The sequence below is a fragment of the Oncorhynchus masou genome, chromosome 25, assembly GCF_036934945.1.
Source record: "Oncorhynchus masou masou isolate Uvic2021 chromosome 25, UVic_Omas_1.1, whole genome shotgun sequence".
Lineage (NCBI taxonomy): Eukaryota > Metazoa > Chordata > Actinopteri > Salmoniformes > Salmonidae > Oncorhynchus > Oncorhynchus masou.
This window is the reverse complement of record NC_088236.1, coordinates 39,688,135-39,714,676: the sequence shown is the minus strand read 5'-3', so window position 1 is coordinate 39,714,676 and position 26,542 is coordinate 39,688,135. Positions and strand designations below refer to the sequence as shown.

Below are 26,542 nucleotides of genomic sequence, written 5' to 3'. Positions count from 1 at the left end.
GCGTATTCGTCTGATGACGTGACAAACTATGTCCGGTGCCCCGCGGCTCAGCATAATCGAATACGCCCAGTGGGTCAGTCGTTTTCAACGCTGCAAAACACCGCCTTGAGCAATCTGATTGGTCTCTGTTAGCACATTGTAGTTTGTAATTGGTTTTCTTATAAACCAATCCAATCATCACCTCGACACTGCGGTTTCGATATGTTCCCCAGCCGGTTTCCTTGGCTTGAACGGAAAACATCTAGCGACAGTGGGCTAGCTACAAGGGTTGAAGCTGGTGACAGTCAACATTAAAATATAATATTTTGTTTACGCAAGTCTTGTGGATGCAATTAAGTCATTATCCGGACTACTTGTTGACAAGCTTGAGTGGTAAGCAGGCGGAGCTTGATTTGGGTAGTCGTACAAGTTTCAAGAAGATAAATAGCTATTTAACGCTACCCATAAGAGAGTGGACGAGGGGGAACGAATGGGCATTCAAGTCAACCTGCCTGGTTAACTAGCTACCTGTACTTGTTTCCAGTTAGCTGTAGTTCATCAGCTGGCTTGTTAAGACGTTAACTACAATCCGTGACGTTACCAATAACCAGGTAAGTTATGTGTGTGATCCTCTTCGCCGTTTGCCAGTTTTTCAAAGCATTAACATTATTGCCGGTGTTTGTTAGCTTGCTAACTAATGTAAATTAGCTGCTAGCTACGTTTTTTTTGTGTTTTTTTTTGCTGAGCACTGCGTGACTGTTAATGACTGTTCACTTAAATGAGACCTACGATTTGTTTTCGCTAATCGATGGGACCCAATTCTGGCAAACACGACAGGGATTCAGAAGAGGGGGAAAAAAGTGCCACTGTTAACGTGAATAGCTAACTAGTTAAATGTATAGAGTAACGTTAGGCTAGCTAACGTTGTAGTTCGGCCTTTTGGGTACTGTAACGTTAGTCTCGAAAACAAACCCTCGTCGACGATGTTATTGTTTGTGGTTCCCTAAAATCTGAATTGCTGTTATCGGAGGGGTCACCGCCAAGCTTGTCATCCAAGACAAGTGGTTATTTTCATGTTGGACAGTGTTCACCTTACTGTAGAGAAGTGGTTTCAGAATCGTCATAACTACATATCTTAGCATCTGAGCATGATTCCTGTCCCCCAGCCCCATCTTTAACGAAAATAGATTATGGAAGCCTATGTGTGAAGTAGACTGCCCCCCCCCCCACCCATTTCTGACCTATAACCTGGATATTAAAACACACACGCCATAAAATTGTATTTGTCACGTGCTTTAACAGCAAGTTTAGATTAACAGTGAAATGCTTACTTATTGCCCATTCCGAGCAATGCAAAGTAAATAATAGAAAATAAAAACACAAGGAATAAATGCACAGTAATGACAACTTGGCGGTATACAAAAAGTACCAGTACAGTCGATGTGCAGTGGAACAAGGTAATTGAGGTAGATATAGAGTGATTAGGCAACGGGATAGTGGAAGGGAATGGCATACATTAAAATTAGCACTTGAGAACTGACTAAATGGACCAGTCAGCAGGACTGGAGATTGAGAAACATAAATTTCCAAGTGTCAGTGAGAGGGAATACAAATGACACCAATATCTTTTCTTAAAGCATTTGTGGTTCCAAGAATACATTAAACAACTAGCCACTTCACCAGAGGGTATTTTGATAGGACATCATTGAAACAACAGGCAGTGCAGACAGATCATCACAAAGGCGCTGACCAACAGGCTCTTATCAACCCAACTAAAAGTTATTTCTGAAAGCAAGCCTGGGACCGAGGAGGCATTGGAAAAGCTACTCAATGTACTCAGCGTAGCAAGATACTTTGAGGCAGACAGATGAAATCCTCATCAGTACTATATCTGTCGAATGATCCCAGGGCCAAGGAAGGCCATACACTATTGATTCTCTTCTGCATGTATGTAAAGGCAGCTTTGTTGAGGGCAAGCCTAGGGGAGTTGATGTGCATTTCCCACTTAACAAGTCAGGGTGGATAGAGAACTTTGAGAATCCCTACACACCAGCCTAGTAGCCTAAACCTTCGGGCTCGACTCTTCTCAGGGTTCGCCGAACCAAAAATACATGTTTAGCCTTAACATGTTTTAGATACAGGGTTTCTGTATATCAATTAGAGTTTAAGCAGAGGTGAAATCTGGTTATGCGCTATAACATGTGTGACTCATGGTGGGTTGTTGGTCTGTTTGTGGAGTGAGTAATACATCAGTGGTCGAGACTCAGCTGTGAGTCACATCTGTGTCTGAGCATACTTTCAAAATGGCCATCAATAACTGGGGTGTGCTTGTGCACTGGGCTGGATAAGAGACATGAGGTGTACAATTAGCCTAACCACATGTAAACACGCGTGCACCTTAAACCCACTCATTTGTCCTCCGTCTTGGGGAGGTCATGCAAGTGTTGGCTATTTAATGTGCCATGTCAATGATACCTTTTTTATTAATAGTGAATGATGAGCAGTAAATGGTAATGCCCCCTCCCCCCTTGCCCCAGCAGGGTTTGAGGATGAACCACCTGTCCCTGAGTGAGCTGTGCTGCCTATTCTGCTGCCCTCCATGCCCCAGCAAGATCACCTCCAAGCTGGCCTTCCTGCCCCCGGAGCCCACCTACACCCTCTTGTGTGACGAGAGCGGCAGTCGCTGGACCCTGCATCTGTCTGAGCGAGCAGACTGGCAGTACTCGGCGCGTGAGAAGGACGCCATCGAGTGCTTCATGACGCGCACTTCGCGTGGCAACCGCATCGCCTGCATGTTCGTGCGCTGCTCGCCCAGTGCCCGCTTCACGCTCCTCTTCTCGCACGGCAACGCCGTGGACCTGGGCCAGATGAGCAGCTTCTACATCGGACTGGGCTCACGCATCAACTGCAACGTCTTCTCCTACGACTACTCTGGCTACGGGGCCAGCTCGGGGAAACCCTCGGAAAAGAACCTGTACGCCGATGTGGACGCCGCCTGGCACTCCCTCAGGACACGGTAAGTAAAGGGACCAGGTGATGGTGGAAGAGTAGCTGTCTGAAGTTGTTGTTTCCTACCAAGAGTTGTTTGACTGTCTTTCCACCTTCAGCTCGCTCCATGGCTTATACGCCCTAGGTTGGAAAGCAAGGTGGGGACAACTTTTCTTGTTCGTTATGATGATTGAAAATGTGTAGGCTATGGTGTCTCCTCTACCCATCCGTCCCATAGGCAATGGTTTTCTGTTCACTGGTTCTTCTAAGCCATCCCTTTGGCCTTCCATTTATACATCTCAATGAATTGATCCCCATGAAACCTCTAGTCTCAACACTCTCCTCTCTTCCGCCCTTTGTCCTCTATGACATCCCCTCTCCCTCTGGTCTGTTTTCTCTTTTCGACAGCTCTCGGTCCCTGGTGGGGTCCTATACTAAGACACACAGCTTCCCTGTGTTTTCGCATGTGAGATGTTTAACTTCTTGCGTCGAGCAATCCGGGATCCTATTTATAGCCTCAAGCTCATTAGCATAACGCAACGTTAACTATTCATGAAAATCGCAAATGAAATGAAATAAATATATTTGCTCTCAAGCTTAGACTTTTGTTAACAACTGTCATCTCAGATTTTCAAAATATGCTTTTCAACCATATCTAAACAAGCATTTGTGTAAGACTATTGATAGCTATAAGCCTAGAATTCAGCCAGCAACATTTTCACAAAAACAAGAAAATCATTTACCTTTGAAGAACTTTTTTCACTTATCTCTTCGTTGATATATCGTTCGTGGATGTCTACTTTCTTCTCTGAATCGCTTGGAAAAAGACGTGCAGTTGAAGATGACGCACCAATTTCGACGAGGACACCGGACGGACACCTGGCAAATGTAGTCTCTTATGGTCAATCTTCCAATGATATGCCTACAAATACGTCACAATTCTGCAGACACCTTGGGGAAATGATAGATCGGGCAGGCTCATTTCTTGCGCATTCACAGCCATATAAGGAGACAATGGAAAAACAGAGCCTCAAAAATCCTGCTCATTTCCTGTTTGAAGTTTCATCTTGGTTTCGCCTGTAGCATCAGTTCTGGGGCACTCACAGACAATATATTTGCAGTTTTGGAAACGTCAGTGTTCTCTTTCCAAAGCTGTCAATTATATGCATAGTCGAGCATCTTTTTGTGACAAAATATTGCGCTTAAAACGGGCACTTTTTTTATCCAATAATGAAATAGCGCCCCCATAGATGTAAGAGGTTAAGCCGGATATTTTGTTTGTTGCTTTGTTTATGCACAATTTTGTTTTGGGGGGGGGGGTCGAATAAAAGTGAATCCAGATTTATTTCCTGCATCATGACAGCAAATCAAAGCAACAAACAAATCAGTCAGAGGAAAGATGGAACATCCAAACACACAAGGAGAAAGACAGAGAAAAGAGTGACTCACACTGAGTGTCACTTAGGCCCAAATTGCCCACCATAATGACATTGACTAGAATAAGTGGTCCTCCATATAATAGGCCTCCGGGGGAGGGGGGGGGGGGAGGAAGAGTCAAGTTAAACAGGAAACTATTATCATACAGAGACGAGTCTACATACAGCAGGTAACACTGTAGCTAGGGCTGAGAAACCTGTCTGATTGCTACTAGTCTTACATTTCAGTATGACGTGATTATGAATTCATTATGAAAGTAAGGACATTTGAGTATATTATGCTTATGTGTTGAACTGGCAAAGTGGTGTTTGACCCAGGCACCCGTGGCATTGTTTTAAGATGGTCATACCATAGATCATTTAGCTATTTCAGTTGGAATTTTAGGACCCTTCTGGGTATAAAAAAATATATTTATGCTACAGATGTTATTGTGAGAAGACCAATTTATGGGATGTCTCATGGTCTGACAAACACCGATGTAGCTCGGCCACCTTCCACCACAGATGCGGAAGGCCGACATAAGCGGATGCTTTGATTGAGACGCAGCCCATGCAAAATACTAGCTTAAACTGACAGAATTATATATATATATATATTTTTTTCCCTTCATCATGTTACTTAGATTGACTCTCCATGCCACGGCCTGCCCCAAGTATCCACGGGGCATGTATTATTGTTCTGTTCCACAGGCAGCCCTGGCATCCTTTAAATAACATTGTTCATCTTGGCGTGTATCACTGCCCTGTGTTTGACAGACAACATGCCTCTGTTATTCCAATCATCTGATCACAACAATACAAACCTTCACACTACTGAACTCACTGAGTTCAGATAGTGGGGAAACTTGTACAAATTTTAGATACAGATATGATAAAGATGAACAGAATTAGACCTGTGAGAATGCTATTCATTGACTACATCTCAGCATTCAACACCATAGTACCCTCCAAGCTCGTCATCAAGCTCGAGACCCTGGGTCTCGACCCCGCCCTGTGCACCTGGGTACTGGACTTCCTGACGGGCCGCCCCCAGGTGGTGAGGGTAGGCAACAACATCTCCACCCCGCTGATCCTCAACACTGGGGCCCCACAAGGGTGCGTTCTGAGCCCTCTCCTGTACTCCCTGTTCACCCACGACTGCGTGGCCACGCTCGCCTCCAACTCAATCATCGAGTTTGCTGACGACACAACAGTGGTAGGCTTGATTACCAACAACGACGAGACGGCCTACAGGGAGGAGGTGAGGGCCCACGGAGTGTGGTGTCAGGAAAATAACCTCACACTCAACATCAACAAAACTAAGGAGATGATTGTGTACTTCAGGAAACAGCAGAGGGAACACCCCCCTATCCACATCGATGGAACAGTAGTGGAGAGGGTAGTAAGTTTTAAGTTCCTCGGCATACACATCACAGACAAACTGAATTGGTCCACCCACACAGACAGCATCGTGAAGAAGGCGCAGCAGCGCCTCTTCAATCTCAGGAGGCTGAAGAAATTTGGCTTGTCACCAAAAGCACCCACAAACTTCCACAGATGCACAATCGAGAGCATCCTGGCGGGCTGTATCACCGCCTGGTACGGCAACTGCTCCACCCACAACCGTAAGGCTCTCCAGAGTGTAGTGAGGTCTGCACAACGCATCACCGGGGACAAACTACCTGCCCTCCAGGACACCTACACCACCCGATGTTACAGGAAGGCAATAAAGATCATCAAGGACAACAACCACCCGAGCCACTGCCTGTTCACCCCGCTATCATCCAGAAGGCGAGGTCAGTACAGGTGCATCAAAGCTGGGACCGAGAGACTGAAAAACAGCTTCTATCTCAAGGCCATCAGACTGTTAAACAGCCACCACTAACATTGAGTGGCTGCTGCCAACACACTGACTCAACTCCAGCCACTTTAATAATGGGAATTGATGGGAAATTATGTAAAATATATCACTAGCCACTTTAAACAATGCTACCTAATATAATGTTTACATACCCTACATTATTCATCTCATATGTATACGTATATACTGTACTCTATATCATCCACTGCATCTTTATGTAATACATGTAGCACTAGCCACTTTAACGATGTCACTTTGTTTACATACTCATCTCATATGTATATACTGTACTCGATACTATAGTAATTGAATGGCATGTCTATTAGAGGTTGACCGATTTTATGATTTTTCAACGCCGATACCGATTTATTGGATGTACTAAAAAAGCCTTTTATTTGTCTTTTTATATATTTATTTTAAATATTTGTAGTGATGGGAATTACAACAATACTGAATTAACACTTAAAAAATTTTTTTTTACAACTTCATATAAATTTTATTTAGTCAAATAAATAATGAAACATGTTCAATTTGGTTTAAATAATGCAAAAACATTGTTGGAGAAAATAAAAGCGCAATATGTGCCATGTAAGAAAGCTAAAGTTTAAGTTCCTTGCTCAGAACATGAAAATATATGAAAGCTGGTGGTTCTTTTTAACATGAGTCTTCAATATACCCAGTATAAGAATTACAACCTAAATTCTTAACGATTGTGCTTTTTTTTATTTTTTTTTCACAAATGCCCTTTTGTTAAATCCTCACCCGTTTTACGAAGTTGAAGTAGGCTGTGATTCGATGATTAATTAACAGGCACCGCATTGATTATATGCATTATAACGCAGGACATGCTAGTGAACCTAGTAATATCATCAACCATGTGTATTCTTTTGTTAGGTAAGTTTAATGCTAGCTAGCAACTTACCTTGACTCCTTGCAGCCACAAGGTCCTTTTGATGCTCCACTTGCGTAACAGGTGGTCAGCCTGCCACTGTCTCCTCGTGGATTGCAAAATAATCGCCTTCCAAAAAATGCAGATTTACTGACTTATTTGTATATTTTTTTTTTGTTATGAGAACTTGAAATCGGCCCTAATTAATCGTCCCACCTCTATACAAGACACCTGTCTGAGTGGGCTGATCCATTGTGGAGGCCATGGGGATCAGTCTAAAACATGCTACTGAAATTATTTATCTTTGTTACGTAAGAACAATGGCGCAACACTAAAAAAATGTATAATTGTGTGTTAAAATAAATGTGCCTTGTCCTGGGTTGGTTAGTGGTCACTGTCCACGGTTCTGAAACGCATCATTGCGCTGTTGAATTGCTGCCTTTTCCTAGACCATGTTGCTATGTGCATAATAACAAGGTTAACGTCATATTAGTGTTGATCAATGTGGAGGCGGCAGCAATAGAATGAGGAGATGAAACAGCCCTTGCCTTATTGTCTAACATAAGTGAGGAGAATGTCTGCAGTATTGAAGGTCCCCAAGAACACAGAGGAACTCTGGAGTTCTGTCAGTGACCATTTTTAAAGAATGGAAGAAGTTTGGAACCACCAAGACTCTTCCTAGAGCTTGAATCCCTGCCAAACTGCACAATCAGGGGAGAAGGGCCTTGGTCAGGGAGGTAACCAAGAACTCGATGGTCACTGACAGAGCTCCAGAGTTCCTCTGTGGAGATGGTTGTCCTTCTGGATGATTCTCCCATCTCTGCAGACCGAAGCCACTCTTCAGTAAAAAGGCGCATGACCGCTTGCATGGAGTATGCCAAAAGGCAACTAAAGGACTCTCAGACTGAGGGAAAAAACATAATCTGGTCTGATGAAACAAAGATTGAACTCTTTGGCCAGAATGCCAAGCGTGACGCATGGTGGTGGCAGCAGCATTATGCTGTAGGGATGTTTTTCTGTAGGGACTGGGAAACTAGTCAGGGTCAACGAAAAGATGAACTGCGCAAAGTACATAGATCCTTGATCAACCTTGTCCAGGCCCTATTGTGCCCTCTTCGGATGGGATTAGTTTTACTGGGGGTGGTCGGGTAATGTAATTATGAGCACAAAACACCACATCTGTAATTTTAGCCCCGTCCGAATCTGCCAGTCAGTAATTATATTTTTTTCTCCCCGATTTTGTGGTATCAAATTGTCCCATCGCTGCAACTCCCTTACTTACTCTGGAGAGGCTAAGGTCAAGAGCTGTGTGTCCAAGCCACACTGATTCTTGACAAAATGCCTGCTTAATCCGGAAGCCAGCCACATCAATGTGTCATAGGAAACACTGTACACCTGGCGACCGTGCCAGCATGCATGCGCCTGGACGGTCACAGAAGTCCCTAGAGCGCGATGGGACAAGGACATCCCTGCCGGCCTAACCCGGATGATGCTGGGCCAATTGTGCGCCGCCCAGTGGATCTTCCCGGGTCACGTCCGGCTGCGACAGAGCCTGGACTCGAACCAGGATCTCTAGTGGCACAGCTAACACTGCAATGCCTTAGAACACTGTGCCACTCGATAGGCCCGTCAGTGATCTTTACATGGCAGGAGAGTAACTATTCCAGCCAGAATAAAACTTTTTTGGGGGGGGGGGGGGCAACTCCATTGTCCTCTCATAATACTAGTCCTGTGCAACTAGACATTCCTGTGTTGAAAAGTTTTTGACAGGTGTTTGCGCAAGAAAACAATAACTGATTTGATAAATTGAACTAAGTGCTGCGCATTAACTTAGGCTTCATGTAGGACATTCGTATATGAACTCTCACATTGAATGCTTTTGTTTGTTTTGTGCATCTGAATTGAATCTTGTCAAATGCATCAGTAAAGAATCCTAAGCCTATTTAATTCAACCCTTGCTGTTACTAGATATTAAAGCAGAATACAACTGGCCTAAATGTTTGTAAATTATCATTTAACTTTAACATCCATAGTGTTAAAATGCATCTCAATTGCATTTAGTTCACATCTGAACTGAAGATCACCAAAATATCCTGATTTATGATCACACTTCCTCAATTCAAATATTATAGCGACAGTAAACCAAAGATGGTTTAGAAACTTGAGCTTGGTTCCCAAGTTATCAATGTGGCCCTAACCCCTCAACATGTCAAAATAATGTATATTCATTCCTAGAATTAAAACACCTCCGGGCTTCTGTCGTAACTGTCAATTTATTGACCAGAAATAAGAATTACAGGGGCAGTTTGAAAAAAAATAAACTAAAACAAATCCCACCTGAATCGTCCTCTGGAATAACAAACATTCTGGAGTAATGATTACATGACCAACGTTCTCTAGTAATACGAGTCCTGTGCTACTCGGCCTTTGGTCATGTGCATGTGATACATATGTGTCACGTGAAGCGAGCCAGGATTGAGGGAATAGGGAATGTTTTTCCTCAACAAATGAATGATTTCGGTACAGAGCTTCTCAGTCAAATGACTGTAATTATGTTGCAGTTTCAGCAACACTGACAGTGGGATGAACACTTTGCTGTTCTATGGTGGTTGCTGCAGCAGGAAGGAGCGAGACAACGGGTTCCAGTCACTCGCTTTTTTTCCCCTTTTTTTTTTTTTTTTTTAACACAGCGTAGCAATTCTGAGCCCTGCACAATCAAATCAATTGCTGTTTGTACTCCCTCTAGTAGTTTTTCTTAATTATTTAATCAAACAGTGTGCTTAAAGCATCAGACATGCTCAATATATGGAAAAATACAAGTTTTATTCAAATGTAGACCAATCGATTGGTCGAAAAAGCAGAACTCTCTTGGTCGACTAATATCTTATTTAGTCTTGGACAGCCCTAGTGTGTGTGCTGCATGTTTCTTTGTTTTGGTGTAGGGTGAGGTCGTCTTTTTTTTTTTTTTTTTGCCTGAGTAGTCGGGTGACTCAGTCATGAGTCAGAAGGTGTGTCCCACACCGTCAGCAGACCGCTTTGCCGGTGTGTACACACTCTTTATTGTTGCATATTGTCCTAGTGTATGGTGCGTACAGCCAGTATCCGTGTTAAGGCATTGAGGCCCCACACCTGGGTGTGTCGGTAACACCATCTGCTCTCTTCACCACCCAGAGAGAGGGAGACTATAGGGACGAGGGAAGTAGGCTGAGATCCGGACTGGGATGGACAGAGGACAACCTGTTTAATGAACCATGTCCTAGATAAGACCACTTTATCGAAATTGCTTTCATAAGAAGGGTGTGATTGCGTTGTGTACGCAAGTAGGATGGCACGTTCAGTGTGTAGTATACACTGTTTGTGAAATTGTTGCCACCCGTGTGTGAGATTCTGGAACTGAAAGGGTTTTGTTTTCTCAGTGTGAGCCTGCTGTGGTTGGGAGGGCTGTCCACTCCTATAGAATAGTGCTGTATAATTTTCTTTTCACTTGGACTTGGAGGTGTTCCAGCAGTCAATCCTCCTAAGTCTAATATTGACTGGTAGCCTAGCAACAGATCTCCAGTGAGGTTTCAGACAGAATTTTATAGGATCTCTACTAAGACCCAATGCAACCCCGGCAACAGCCTGTGCCCCAGGAAGTGAAAACGACAAACTTCCTAATCAGTCATATTGGAGACAAAATGAAGGTCTCTTCTCCAGCATTGAACACACACAACATAGGGCAACCCACACAGTAAGTGGTTTTATTAGCTCGTGGTTCGTAAAGTCGTTTGGTATGGGGCGACAATGCCCTGCACACAATGGCAGTAGTGTCCTCCGTCTGAGGGTAACCACTCAATCTTTAGTTCCGATTGACATGACTGGGAGCCAGTGGCGGCTGCTGAGGAGAGGATGGCTGCAATGGAGTCAATGGAATGGTATCAAACATTCCATTGACACCATTTAAGACATTATTATGATCCATCCTCTCAGCAGCCTCCACTGCTGGGAGCAGCTATTACTAATGTACAGTCGGGTATGTAGCATCAGGTCCTCTTAAGTGGAAAAATAGTACAGAACACAAAGTACACAAGACTGAATTTGCTTATTGCCTGAATGCTTCCTCCTTGAGCTCTCCTGTCAGTTCTGTTCTTCCCTTACATTTGCTCACTCGCTTGCTTAGCCTACTTCCTCTCTCTTTCTCTAGTTTTCGCTCTCTCAACATTCTATTCAAAGGGGCTTTATTGGCATGGGAAACACGTTTGCATTGCCAAAGCAAGTGAAATCAACATAAGTGAGAACACTCAAAGCAACAAATAACTTAAGTTAATATTGCACTACTTGGTTTCAAAAAGAGATACTTTTCAAGTGTTATGATATTCACTATGTACAGTGTTTTAGCAATGTTCAAATAGTTCTAGTACCAATATCTGTTCAGTTACATTCTGCTATTTGTGTTATTTACTATTTAGAATTATTGTGTTCCACTGGTTGCCCTTTTCTCATGGCAATGGGCCACAAATATTGCTGACGTGATTGCACAGTGTGGAATTTTGGGCTAAGAGATGGGGATTTTATCAATGTTAGATTTGTTTTCGCATTCTTTGTGGCTCTGTGGGAAATATGTATCTCTAATGTGGTTACACATTTGGCAGGATGTTAGGAAGGGCAGATCAGTTTCCCCCTCATTTTGCGGGCACATAACCTGTCTTCTCTCGAGCCAGGTGACTCTCTCAATAGCAAGGCTTTGCACAGTCTGTACATATTCAATAATTCTAGGTCAGTCACAGTGGTCAGGTATTCTGCCACTGTACTCTCTGTTTAGGTCCAGGTAGCATTCCAATTTGCTGTTTTTTGGGGGGGTGGGATGGTTCTTTTCTAGTGTGTCAAATAATGATCTTTTTGGTTTCTCATAATTTGGTTGTCTAATTGTGTTGCTGTCCTTTTGGCTCTGTGGGGTCTATTTGTAAACTAAGTGCCTCAGAACCAGCTGGCTGGGGAGACTCCTCTCTAAGTTCATCCATCTCTCGCTGTAGGTGAGGACTTTGGTGGATGTGGGCGTTGTATCCTTTTAGGTGGATGTAGAATTTAACAGCTCTTCTGGATTTTGATAACTTCCAGATGGTCCTAATTCTGCTCTGCTTGCATTTTTTGGGGTTTTGTGTGTATTTTTGCAGAAATCTGCATGCAAGTTCTCAATTGTTTTTTTTGTTTTGTTATGGCTGTGACTTTAATTGAATAACGTTATGGATGAAGACGTTAATATGCAACAAGTCCTCTTGAATATGCACACATGGAAGTACCTGGCCTGCTTTTCACAAATGTGGGAAGTACCTAGCTAGGCTTCAGTCATTTTTTCTATTATTATTTTTTTTCCTTCACCTCACACATGAAGTCAATGAAGCCCTTTTTTCTAAATGTTTTATACATCTATTCAAATCATAGTTCCTTGCAGTATTTGAAAAATCTTTCCAACACACTCCCCCTCTAATCGGTGTTGTTGATAAATGGGCTTATGGCCATTTTTCTATGGACGTGTGTTTGTTTCTATTTGAATCATTGTCAATTTCATCTTCATACAATAAGCATAGCTGTCCCCTTCATCATTTCATTATCTTATAGGTTTTCTGAAGGTAGGCTAAGGTAGTCCTAGGTGTTTTTAATGTTGTCAAGAAAAGCAAATGTGGGTATATATAATATTTAAAAAATATTTTTGTTGTTTATTAACAAATAAAAGAAGAATAGTCACATGCAAACTATTTACATTGCCAGGAATCCTAAACAAAAAAAATCATATTCATTAATAATAATACAAGTTTTAATTGCCTTTTTATTTTAGTTAAAGTAGTGCCATAACTTTATAAATGAGTTTAAACAAGTTTTGAATTGGACCATTTGAATATGAAATTTACCTGGTATTAGCAGTAGCAGTTGATTTAAATATCTACATCTTTATCAGAATTTCGGACATAAACCATTAAATAGTACAACTGGTCATATTTATTATTTTTTGTTGTTGTAACAATTCTACTATAAATACAGGAAAAACACATGCAAAATTGTCTTTTTTTTAACCTTTATTTAACCAGGCAAGTCAGTTAAGAACAAATTCTTATTTTCAATGGCGGCCTAGGAACAGTGTGTTAACTGCCTGTTCAGGGGCAGAACGACAGATTTGTACCTTGTCAGCTCAGGGGTTTGAACTTGCAACCTTCCGGCTACTAGTTCAACGCTCTAACCACTAGGCTACCCTGCCGCCCCATCTCCATTCCACATAAATCAGTTATTCAGCTTGAATCTTTCCAAAACATGTTTCACGGGATAGATTCTATGTTATTCTTAAATGAAACTTCCTATACTTTGTTACTGATACAATATGTGTTAGCAGTTTTCCATGCTTTACCCCCTTTTGTATATCACCATAAATATTTGACCAAAAGAATCTTGCTGAGGGAATTGTAGTGTCACAAACAATATTCCTAATCTGTTTATTAATACATTTTATCTTTGTTAATATTAACAATGTAAATCTGTTACATCAACCACAGAGGAATTTAAGAGCTACAACCCCCCTCTCCCCTGGAATCTCATAAACAATTGCATATTCTTTTGGGGTTATTGGAATTTTAAACTTATCAAGAAATTCCCCATTTGAGAGTCGATATCCATCCTCATTCAGTAACTGGCATTGTATATCTTTGTTGTTCCATATAAACTATCTGTGAGGGGGAAAAATTGTTTATGCTAACATCCAAGCTAAAATTGCCTGCTTATGGAATTTGGTTAACTTTACTGGGATTTTATCAACATCAAAATAACATTGAAGCAAAAATTTCTAAACCACCAACGGTCAAATACTTAGGGAAGATATTACAAATACTGTTCTGGTTTAACATACTTCAGAATCCAATTTACTTTAAAAGTATTATTTAGAGTATTGAAATGTAAGACCTCCTTGTTCTTAGGTATTAGGGAGAATATATTTTTGTAGATGGAGGCTTGTTCCTCCAAATAAAATTATGATCTTATCTAAGTCCTTTACAATTTTGGTGGGTAAGCCAAGTGATAACACATAAACCGATCTGGATAACCCTTCAGCCTTGGATAATAAAACCCGACCATAAAACGAAATATCTCATCAACCACAGGTTCAATTTCTTTGTTTTCTCAATAATGGGGTTAAAGTTCAATTCACTCCTCATTTGTTTTTCATTCTTGCACATTCCAAGATAAGTTACCTTATCTTTAATTGGAATACCATATACTTCCTGTGGAACACAATCCTTGAGTGGAAATAAGACTGACTTATTGATATTAATTTTCAAACCCTAAACCAAGGAAAAGTCTTCAATACAGGAAACTGCTTTAGAATTGAGTTTTCTGTCTCAAAAATATGGTGGGCTCTTCAGCCAGTTGACATTTTAAATCCATTGCCAAGTGCCTAAACACCTTAAATTCCCTTTCTTGATTTGAAGAGCCATAATTTGAGTAACCAATAAAAATTGAATAATTGGGCAGCCCTGCCTAATGCCACGGCCAATATCAAATCTTTGGGATGTCCCGTGAGCTAATTTTACAGAGCAAGTACAACCACTATAGAAATTTTGGACTGCTTTCAAAAAAAGTCTCCAAACCCCAAAAAACGTATTGCTTTGAACATAAACTCATGTTCTACAGTGTCAAAAGCTTTATAAAAATCAACAAATGTAAGAGAACGATCATCAAGGATGAGGTCATTATAGTCAGTCATATCTAAGATCAACCTGACGTTATTACTAATGTGTCGACCATGCATAAAACCAGATTGTTCTTCATAAATTATGAAGCAAGCCTTGTTTCAACCTCTTAGCAAATACAAGGGCAAATAATTTCCCATCATTGTTCAACGCTTAATGGGTCTCCAGTTGTCTATATAAAGAGTATCCTTATTTGGTTTGGGAATCAAAGTAATTACACCTTGCTTTAAGGAAGCCGGTAACTCCTTTTACTATTGATTCTTGAAACATGGCAAAAATTGACTCCATTCATCATTGAATGCTTTCTAAAACTCGCTTATAAAACCATTTCCAGGGGACTTATTAAGGCTTTTAATAGTCTTATCTCAATTTCAGATAACTCATCACAAAAATCCCTGAAATCATTATTTATCTTTTTAGCAATGTTTGCTACATTGTCTAAGAAAAGCCAACATATTGGATGTTGGCTGGGCTGATGTATACAGATTCTGATAAAACTGGGCAACATGCTGAGATTTTCTTTGGATTTTCATTGGGAGTATTATTAATAATAAATGTATATATGGAAGTCTCTGCGCCTGCCCTTTTTTCTAAATTAAATAAATATTTTGTATTTTTCTCTCCCTCTTCCATCCGTTTTCGTCTTGATCTTACAAATGCTCCCCGGGCCTTTTCCTCGTAGATGCAGTCTAACTGCATTTGCAATGATAGCTCCAGTAATTCGTTAAGAGTTAGTTTAGTTTTTTTGTTGTATACTCCATTATTCCCTTTGCTTGTGCCAAGAGAGAGAAGGAATATGACAATTTCTTTCCCCATTGAAATAGCCAAAAGCCTTTCCAAATTTCATTATCTCCCAGTAACTTCCAAACGTATTCATAACACAGGCACAATTCCAGTATTTATCAATAATTCCTGCTACTTCCTTCTTAAATACTTTTTTTTTGACAAACCGTGCATATTTATCTTTATTGAGATTTCCCTTTGTGGTCTGTTAAAATCGATGGTTCAATCGAGACTGTATCAACCTTGTCAGCCATATCTTCAGATATCAGCCAGAAATCAATACAGGATTGTATAGCTACATCCTTGGTATAATCTTATCTGGGTTCTTATGTCTCCAAATATCTAGGACACCTACTAACCTTAGACATGTATGCCTTCTCGTAAACAGAATTACAATCCTTAGGCCGTCTATCTAGATTATCATGTAATACTGTGTTAAAATCTCCACCGCATATTACTTTGGCCAATGAAAATTTAGACACAATTCAATTTTACTTTTATTTTCTTCTCAATGTTTCTAAATAAAATACAGTTACTTGACTTGTTATTGGAAGCACAAGTATTTACAACAATGAATTGGACATGGTTGACATCTACCAATAGTATAATCAATCTCCCTGTATTATCTGCTTCATGACTCAATATATGACCCTTAAAGTTGCCTTTTAAAATAGCGACACCTGCTGACCGATTAGTACCAAATATCATTCCCCCATTGACACTTCCAAAACGCAGTATCTGTGGACCAGGCATGAGTTTCTTGAATGAAATAAGTCGGCACTGACCATTACAATAGAAAAATAAAGATTTCCTTTCCACAATATTACGTATTCCCCTGGCATTAATAGAAAAAACAGAAATGGACATTTACTATCACAGTGACTATATGAAGTATGTTAAACTTGTATACGTTCACATGAATCTGGTTCTCACAAAAAGAAAAGATCTTACTAGTTGAAAATAAAAACAGTCCTTTGCTAACTTAACTACACACGCTGAAACGTTTCGATAGCTAGCTTGTTGGAAATCGTCAAATATATTTCAATGGTTTGATTAATTACAAAATTATTAATAATAGCTACATTGTATGGTTATAATTTTTGTGAAAAAACAGATTGCAGTTGCAATCTAAAACTATCAACTTTGTGAGAGAACCCTAAAATTGTTCCTCCGATAGAAATGTTACACCCTCATGTCGCCATCTCAAGCCAACCCCCAGAAAAGCAAATATTTCTGACACACTGTTTGGCTTTGATGCATGCTTTTACGTGGGTTTGTGTGAGTAAACTGATTCTCTCTCTATATGTCCATCCAGAAGGTTTCCTAAAGTGGCCTGTTTGGACTCTTTAAGAATCAAACGCTCCTGACATGATTTTTGAAAGTCTTTATAAAAGGCCTATTTTCAGTAGCTGAGGCTACATTATTTCTCTCATTACAGCGTACTCTTGCGAATATTTTGGCAAAAGTGGGACGAAACCCATCAGACTTCGTTTGAATGGTTGTGTCAATAGGATCTGTATATACGAAAGAAATGCCAACTGACAAGGTAGGCATATCTTTATTTTGAGTCTGTTAATTTTATCAATACAAAAATGTGACATCCCCCTCCAACCTGACATTTCTTAATTTGTTGATTTTAATATTCATGTAATAACCTGAATAATAATGAAATGCCATGATGATAATGAAGTGTAATGGCTTGTTTCAAATGTGTTTTTTTTATTAAGAACCATATCCATGTTAACAAGTTTATGAACAGAATTGCAACACATAGGTATATATTTTACTGGTGCACAAAATGAACCGTGCATCAACATCACTGTGTTCAATGAACAAAATCATCAAAACATGATTTTCTCACAAACATAATAATGAATATTTACTGCAAATCAGTGTGACTTCTGCTGTTGTCTTTCAGAGACCAGTTCAGAAATGCGCGGCTTCACCTTGGCAAGTGCCACTCATGTCATTTTCGCAACAGTCTGTTCCTTTTCTTCGTTTTTATGTCCAGCATCCTCAAAGGATTGCTCGCAAAGATATGTTGTAACAAACGGTATGAAAGTCTCCAGAGCTTTCTTAGCAACAACAGGGTATGTTACCATTTGACACCAAAACGTTGAAAGCGTTGTTGTTCTGAAATGTTGCTCTTGAACCTGGCTCTGCTGAATATCAATGATTTCATCGAGGTATTCATCATTGACATCTGTTGTCTCAACACTAAACGTGAACGGCTGTCTCACCCATGCTGGATATGACTCTCTTGTAGGGACGTATCCGTCGAGACTTTGCAAGCTCATCTAAGTGCGTGGCAATTGCTTGCTTCAGTTTCGCGGGTACAGAAATGTCTCCGATTCCAGATACATCTTCGATCTTCCTTACAGTCGTCCAGCAGGGGAAAGTTTGCAAAGTTATCGTTCTCTGTTCGTCGTTTCCATAACTGTAGCTTTTTTTGAAAAGCCTTCAGGTTTTCCTCCGCTTCGATGATGTTGACTCCACCGCCCTGCATCTTTTGATTGAGATGATTGAGAGCTGTGAAGTTATCAGCCATGTACGCTAAAATGAGAATGAACTCAGAATTTTTGAAGCAATCTGCATGACAATGTTGGTGCTCTTGCAAAAACGGTGCTAATTCCACACGCACGGGAAAAACACGATTCAGCACCTCTCCCCGGGGTAACCACCGAACGTTAGAATGGTACAGAAGTACCTCAAATTCAGAGCCCATTTCTTTACACAGCTCACTGAAGATGCGGTGCCTCAGAGCACGAGTTCGCACATAGTTCACGCATTCCACTACAATTTTTAATACTTCTGCAAGTTTTGGAGGCAAGATTTGTTGCCAACGCATGCCTGTGCAGAATACAATGCGTAACAATGATGTGTGGTGCATCGGCTTTCACTAGCACACCAAAACCAGACTTTCTTCCCAGCATAACTGGAGCTCTGTCCGAACAAACTGCAGAAACCATATCCCACGAAAGATTGTTGTCTTTGAAGAAGTCATCCACAAGTTTCTTCACATCGGCTGCCTTAGTTGTTGTTGTAAGAGGCTTACAAAATAAAAAATCTTCCTTTATCACGTCGTCTTTCACAGCGCACGAATACAGCAGGCTGGCTTAGATTGGAAACGTCTGTGGTCTCGTCGAGTTGAAGGCTGAATTTTGCCGGGCTAGAAATCAGATCTGCAACTACTTGATCCAAGATGTCTTTGCTCATGTTCTCTATTCTGTCGCTGATGATGTCATTTGAAAGAGGAATTTGGGATAACTTCAGCCTCTTTTCCCAGCATGATATTCGCCATCTTCAACACAGCTGGTTTTATAAGTGTTTCGCCAATGGCGTGTGGTTTGCCCTGCTTTGCGATCAGGTAAGCAACTTCGTACGATGCTGTGAGGATCGGTTTGTTGATGGGTACAAAGCCGAGAATGGGCAGAGTAGCCTTTTCATCGCATCTGGCTCTCTTCACCTTGAATTCAGCGAGGATTGTTTTTGTATTTTCCATCTCCATGCAGCTTAAGGAAGTGTCCTTAGTTTTGCCGGTGCTAGACTAGAATTGCTCAACTTCGCATTGCAAATCATGCAGTTAGGATGCTGACTCCCATTACGTTCCGTTATACATGTGAATCCATATTGTACATATTCATCCGACCACTTTCTTTTTTTGCTCGACATAGTAAGTATGAAGGGATTAAAACTAAGAAAAATTACAAGACGTACCATCACGGCAGTCACAAGTCGACTACTGAGCACACCAAATTCCCTGCAGCACAGATAGGCCAAGCGATGTAGCGTGATCACCTGCAGCCAATGATGGCCAAGCGGGGCGTGTCATCACGAATCATATGAGTCGGATGTGTGTCTTGACCTCCGCCGAACCCCTGAGACTGACTCACCGAACCCCTAGGGTTCAATCGAATCCAGGTTAAGAACCACTGCTCTAGGGCAACGGTGTCTTGATATAATTTATTTTCCTTCTCTCTCTCTTCCCCCCCCTCTCTCACAGATTGCCTTATTGGCATGAAATACAATTTGATAGCTTTCCCATTAAAATTCTATTCAGTATTTTGGGACAAATTAGACCCCTGTTAACACACATCACTCAATGCAGTAGTTCCATGTATAAATCAGTTCAGTTATATGAAAATCTGGAGTTCCTTTCTCATTCGAGGCCCATAAGTTGAATACATTGTGACAATTAAATGATAGCAAAGGTTATAAGTAATAGAATGGCAAAAGTCTCACCAGACTTGATACATAGCAAACAGGGTTTATTAAAAAGAGACGCTTAAATACACAAACATGTTTCGGGTTAAATACAATACGCCCCAAAAAAATAAGATTGATCAATAATGGCTATTGATGCAGAAAAGACTTTTGACCATCTGGAATGGCTTTTTCTGTTCAAAACCTTCCAGCTGAAATAATCAATTTTGATAATAAAAATATTGTAGAAATGTCCCAAAGCACAAATAATACATTATCTGATGATGAAATTGATTTAGAAAGGGGCACAAGATGGGGAGGTCCACCCTCTTGTTTGCACCTGCAATTGAACCGCTTGCAGAAAGAATTACATGACCCAAAATGGGATTTGGTAAACATGAATATAAACTTATTTGGAGATCTTCTGATTTATAACTGACCAAGTATTGAAAGTTCAATGCCCCCTTTGCTTAAAAATGCTAAGCTTAAAGATGCTCATACTCAAATCACAGGATATAAAATTAACATGGAAAAAAACTCAATGGCAATAAGAAAAATAATTACACTCAATCCTTTTTAATTGGACCACAAAAAAATATAAAATACTTAGGATGCTTCAGTGACAAATTTATAAAGAACTTTATTTAATTTCTCAGCAATATGAATGCAGATCTAGCTATATTAAATGATCTTCCCATAAATCTTACAGGCAGAATAAGCCTCTCTTAGAATGGCACATTTTCATTAATACCAATTACCCCACCGACAGCATTCTTTAAAAACGTGTACTCTGTCATAACAGGTATTTATAGAAATTCATTAGGAAGATGTAAAATGTTCCTTTAAAAAAAAAAATCTGAGGGAGGTTTTTAACCTTCCAGACTTGGAATTTTCAACTCACTACCCAAGGCTTTTACTTGTGACATCGTTAAATACACTAAAGTGGAACAGTGGTACATATTGAAGATGCTCATCCCCAGAATCTTTTTGACTATTTTCAAAAGCTAAGAACATTAACAACTTCATAGTTAACACTATAACAATTATATAGAACACAACCTGTGTGTGACCCGTTCACAGTACCTGGAGGAAACATGGCAGGGACGGGGAGACTAGACAGGATCGAGGGAAAGGTGAACGGAGCAAAGTACAGATCCTTGATGACAACCTGTTCCAGAGCGCTCAGGACCTCAGACTGGGGCAAAGGTTCACCTTCCAACAGGACAATGACTCTAAGCACACTGCCAAGACAACGCAAGATTGGCTTCGGGAGAAGTCTCGCAATGTCCTTGAGTGGCCCAGCCAGAGCCCGGATTTGAACCCAATCGAACACCCCTGGAGACAACTGAAAATAGCTGTGCAGCGACGCTGCTCATCCAACCTGTCAGAGCTTGAGAGGATCTGCCGAGAAGATTAGGAGAAACTCCACAAATACAGGTGTGCCAAGCTTGTAGTGACACACCCAAGAATACTCAAGGCTGTAATCACTGAATACTTGTGTAAATGTTTGGTTTGTCATTTCAAATGAAATAAAATGGTATGTGTGTGGACCTTGCTGTGAAATGGGGTATTGTGTATAGATTGAAAGGGGGGGGGGGCATTTTAGAATATGCTATAATATAACACAAGTCAGGTCTGAATACTTTCTGAATGCACTGTATAATAGGCACCAAACGGATGAAAACAGACAAACCGGGAGGGACAACTTGGATGTCCCTCTTCAATGAACTTAATTATTTCCCTCTATTGGTGGTGTCACTGTAGTCAATCAATAACATGTATTTATAAAGCCCTTTTTACATCCGCTGCTGTCACAATGTACTATACAGAAACGCAGCCTAAAACAGCAAGCAATGCAGATATAGAAGCACGGTGGTTAGGGAACTCCCTAGAAAGGCAGGAACCCAGGAAGAAACCTGGAGGAATCAGGCTGAGGCCGGCTGGAGATGCAGCGGGATCGCACAGTAGATTCCACGTACATGTGTAGTGACTGGGGCTGTCCCCAACAAAATATATAATATTGATTGACAGAATTTTCTGCTATTTTGAGGTGAAAACATTACTTTGAGAAGCTCTACAGCTTATTAGTGGTGGTGCGTTATTCCAATCAGAAATACTATCAGATCCCCAAATGGGCAATTTTATATGCCTACATTTGCGCGTAGGCAAGGTAGCGGAGGGCTCCAAACAAAAGACAATGTTGACTAATTGGGGTCAGCCCTAGTAGTGACACTAGTAGAAGTGGCGTAGAGTTCCACCCTAGACAATATGAGGTGGGAGTGACTGATCGAAAGGATCTATTGCATTTAGTTTGGATTGGTCTCGGCTCAGGGAATACATTGATAGGGTGTTCGAGCTTGCGTAACCATGGAGCATGCTCAGTGAGGTGAAGTGAGTTCATGCTGAAATTGGTCCTTTTTGGCCTGGCAGAACACACGTTCATATCACCTGACTGACTGTTACAGCCCTGACTTAACTGTATATCAGATGTTTTAGATTATTTTATCATCGACGGTGTGTTTTGACAACCTCTTGCTATTTTATGCTTTGGCCGGCCTTTTATAGCCTGGCAGTAAAACCAGTAACTAGATTAGATGTATCTGATATAGGCTAAAGATGAAATCCAGGCCTAATGTTTGAGGTACTGCTGCTCAAAACAGTTGCATGTTAAGAACAGGCTGAAGTATTAAATTCCTCACACAGCTGAGTATTTTAGTTATTTTATGTAGGTTAATTCCTATGGGACCTTGTCAAATGGGGAAACTCCTACATAGTCCATTGGCTGGCTTTGACCTCCTGTGAGCCTCCGCCCCATCACGTGCCTGTGCTGTCACGCTCAAACCAGTTGGATGACCTACTCTGGGGTCAATGTTCACAGCCTGGCCTGGCTGGATTTCACTCGCTGGGAGCAGAGGATGTCTGAAGCGTCAATACAAAAGCTTTGTGTTCATCATGCACCAAATGGGAAAAAGACTAAAGTGGGAAGAGACTCTTTTTTATTTCGGTTGCAAAACATTTTCTGTTACTTGCCCAAATGAACACACCCCATGCTCCTGTTTTTGTGGAGCTTCTTTGACTCGCCTTTCTAAAGAGAAATGTTTTGAAAACCTACTAGTTGCATGTTACTGATTTTTCATTTTAATAATCAGAAAATGAGGTTGTTCCATGATTACTTTTCTTATAGGGAATTGTTCTTCGTCCTGCAGCGGTTTAGAGCCAGGATCATCAGCTGACTGGCTGTGTTGGTCACATTCTCCATAATCAGCTATGGAATTCTGTCTCTCGCTTGTGCCATTTAGCAGACACTTTTATCCAAAGTGACGTATACAGCTCTGTACCTCCTTTTTATATCTCTGTATTTCATTTTTCTTTGGTCTTATTGACATGTCAATGGCCCCACACCTATCCTTTACTTCCACCTTCTCCTGACCAATTGACTTCTGACCTGAGTAGTGACTGAATCATGTCAATGGAGACTGACTATCTGTGACTACATTATCATCCTGATCTTGACCAGGCCTACATTATCATATATTAGGTTATTTACCACCTTGATGCTGATAATGTTTAACCCAAGGGTGTTCTGTGTCTCCCCTCAGGTACGGAATTAGGCCAGAGAACGTGATCGTGTATGGTCAGAGTATCGGTACAGTCCCGTCCGTGGACCTGGCGGCACGCTACGAGAGCGCCGCGGTCGTACTGCATTCCCCCCTCACCTCTGGCATGAGAGTGGCCTTCCCAGACACCAAGAAAACCTACTGCTTTGATGCCTTTCCCAAGTGAGACACACACATACACACACAGATCATAAAAGCAGTCATGTTTGAGTCACTCTAGATTCAATAGCCCCATCTGGTGGTCCTTGGTTGCCACCAGGTTATGGATAATTACACTGTTGACAAGGCTGAAAGGGGAAGCTGCCTGCTGTTGAAATGACCACATTGGGTAATTTTAAATCCTGTTCATGTCATCTGTTTCAGCATTGGGGGAACTTATACTTGCCTAACTGTTCCCTTCCTCTTTTGTGTTTGTGTGCGTCTGTCCTCGCCTTGCCTCCCAAAGTATTGACAAGATCTCCAAGGTGACGTCTCCGGTGCTGGTTATCCACGGGACGGAAGACGAGGTGATCGACTTCTCCCACGGCCTGGCGCTGTACGAGCGCTGCCAGAGGCCCGTGGAGCCCCTGTGGGTGGAAGGTGCCGGCCACAACGACGTCGAGCTCTACGGACAGTACCTGGAGCGCTTGAAACAGTTTGTGGCCCACGAGCTCGTCAACTTGTCAACTTGACTTCGGCCCTTCGTCACCCACCTGCTGCAACTGTGAACATTTTGAAATGCCCTTTCTTTTTTATTTTAATTTTTGTATATTTTAGTTTTATCATTTGAAACAGCGTGGTGATGAGACGGAGGGGATGATGGAAGGATATAATAACATGCCATTTAGCAGACGCTTTTATCCATAGCGACTTGGTCATGGGTGCATATATTTTACATACGGGTGGTCCAGGAATCCAACCCCACTATCCTAGCTGGAATGTGCCCTTTACCAACTGAGATACATTGGACCACTTGAGTGTACTCAAGGGTTGTGTGCTTGTCACATTTTTTTTGCTGCCTTTCAGGATGCGGTTCTGGTCCAATGTATGGACATCTGACACACACCTATGAGCATATCTGAGAGGTTTCTGTGGAGCAGCTATGATGGATGGAAGACTGGACCGCCACTCAACTAAGTCTATATTGACTAAGGAGCCAAATCTTCTACAATGTGGTCAACATGGATGTTTTGTTTATTTTGGTGTGTGTGTGTGTGTGTGTGTGTGTGTGTGTATATATATGTATGTTTGCACCTATCATATGTTACGTAGAACTGCACAAGATAAAACTCTGACATTTTAAAATGGCAGTGCCCGTGTTGCTAACTGTTCAGCATATTGAAGAAAAAAGCATGGAGTACGGACAGCATCCTAGAAACCTCTCAAATTGTATAAGCTATACAAAGCTTTTTGTTTCATGTATTCTTTCAGTAAAGCTGCTATGACTCAATTTTATATAGTAAAACGAATAATAAATCTCTCATTTCAGAGGAATAGCATTTCTAGATATTGATTTTGTATAAACTGCCTGCACACCTGGGGTAGTTCTTGTTACATAGTTTAAGACTCATGTCACTGATGCCATAAAGCTTTGAAAAACAGTGAAAGTCGTTAATGCGTGATAGGAAATTGCTTCGAAGACAGCTTGGTTTTAAGGAGGACACAACTGGACTCTTGTGCACTTTTTGTTTATCCCTTATCTGACAGAATACATGTTTTATTTTTTTTGTGTGGTTTTCTGAGAGACCCTATTAATGCAGAATAAGGTAAAACATTTACCAATCACGTACTTTATTGTATTAGTAAGACACTAAGTGGAAGCAGATTTTGTTAGCAAGTGCTACTGCATGCCACGATAGGCTAGTGTTTTCTTAACCTTTTTAGCTGGCTAAATTCTGGCTAGCTCAAGGCCATGGATGCTACCCATAACCTCTAGTTTTGATTGGTACTGTCTGATGAACTGTTTGGATTGGTTGTTGATATTAGAGTAATCAAGAATGGTTAGGATTGGTTGTTGCCGTTCGATAATGTGTCGTTGAACTCTACTGGGGACTTTTCTGTACTTTAAATGTAATGCTTTCATCTGTTTTCACTTTATAAATAGTTTGTACTTGGACAAGCCTCTAAATTGTAGTTGTAAGTACTACTGTAACTTGAATATGATCCGGCATCCATCTGTGGTGAGCATTTCTAAATTTATTCCTGATGACCGTTGAAAAATCTGGTCACCCAGACGATGTGATTTCTGTTTGTTTTTGTTTCCAAGACGCTGCATTACTGAAGGAAATTATGTAACGTGATCTTGATTAATGATTAATAAAACATGTATATAAACTATTTCAAATAAGTATTTGAGGAATGAAAACATCTTCGCTGAATGGGTTGTGTTGTATGTTGTAGACACTGAAAGCACTAGCTGACTAGACACAAGATGGTGGTGCCTTCAGAAGTATTAACCCTGACTGACTTATTCCACATTTTGTTACAGCCTCAATTCGAAATGGATTTTTCTCGCCCATCTACACCCATATTGACAAAGTGAAAACAACAACATGTTTTTAGACATTTTTGCAAATTGATTGAAATGCTGATCTCATTTAGTTAAGTACTGACACCCCTGAGTCAATACTTTGTCGTAGCACCTTTACCTGTGATTACGGCTTTGATTCGTCTTGGGGATGTCTGTATCAGATTTACACATCTGGATTTGGGGATTTTCTCCCGTTCTTCCCTGCAGATTCTTTTTTTCAAGCTCTTAAGTTTGTTCCCTACCACTCCCCATCAATCTTCAAGACTTTCCACAGATTTTCAATGGGTTTCAAGTCTGGGCTTTGGCTGGGCTGATCAAGAACTTTCACATGTTTGTTCTGAAGCCGTTCCAGCATTACTTGGGGTCATTGTCCTGTTTGAACCACCATGTGTCATGGTAAGGATGGTGTTGGACGGGGGAATGCGCTGTGCCAGGTTTTCTCCAGATATACCGCTTTGCATTCAGGCCAAAGAGTTGGATTTTTGTCTCACCCGATCATAGAATCTTTTGCGTTATGATCAGTGACTGCTATGGTGTGTGGTCATCCACACCCCCTCCCAAAATGGGTGCTGTGCCATTTTTCGCC

At 41.1% G+C, this 26,542-nt stretch overlaps 1 protein-coding gene across 2 annotated transcripts; it reads left to right on the top strand.

Annotated features, from left to right (window-relative positions):
• The first annotated feature begins 55 nt into the window (after window positions 1-55).
• On the top strand, window positions 56-25,763 carry LOC135514306 (alpha/beta hydrolase domain-containing protein 17B-like). Of its 2 annotated transcripts, none has more exons than XM_064937694.1 (4): window positions 56-590; window positions 2,520-2,995; window positions 23,430-23,609; window positions 23,893-25,763. In XM_064937694.1, the coding sequence occupies exons 2-4, from the start codon at window positions 2,529-2,531 to the stop codon at window positions 24,116-24,118; spliced, it is 873 nt and encodes a 290-aa protein (XP_064793766.1). In that variant the 5' UTR covers window positions 56-590; window positions 2,520-2,528; the 3' UTR covers window positions 24,119-25,763. The 2 variants fall into 2 exon arrangements, with proteins under 2 accessions (XP_064793766.1, XP_064793767.1); XM_064937695.1 differs by having other exon boundaries at window positions 2,517-2,995.
• Window positions 25,764-26,542: the final 779 nt, after the last annotated feature.

Excerpts from the sequence above, each read along its gene's own strand:
- LOC135514306 (XM_064937694.1), top strand. The coding sequence starts at position 2,529 with ATGAACCACCTGTCCCTGAGTGAGCTGTGCTGCCTATTCTGCTGCCCT. Across the intron at positions 2,996-23,429 it reads TGGCACTCCCTCAGGACACG|GTACGGAATTAGGCCAGAGA; the intron begins GTAAGTAAAGGG and ends GTCTCCCCTCAG. Across the intron at positions 23,610-23,892 it reads TGCTTTGATGCCTTTCCCAA|TATTGACAAGATCTCCAAGG; the intron begins GTGAGACACACA and ends TGCCTCCCAAAG.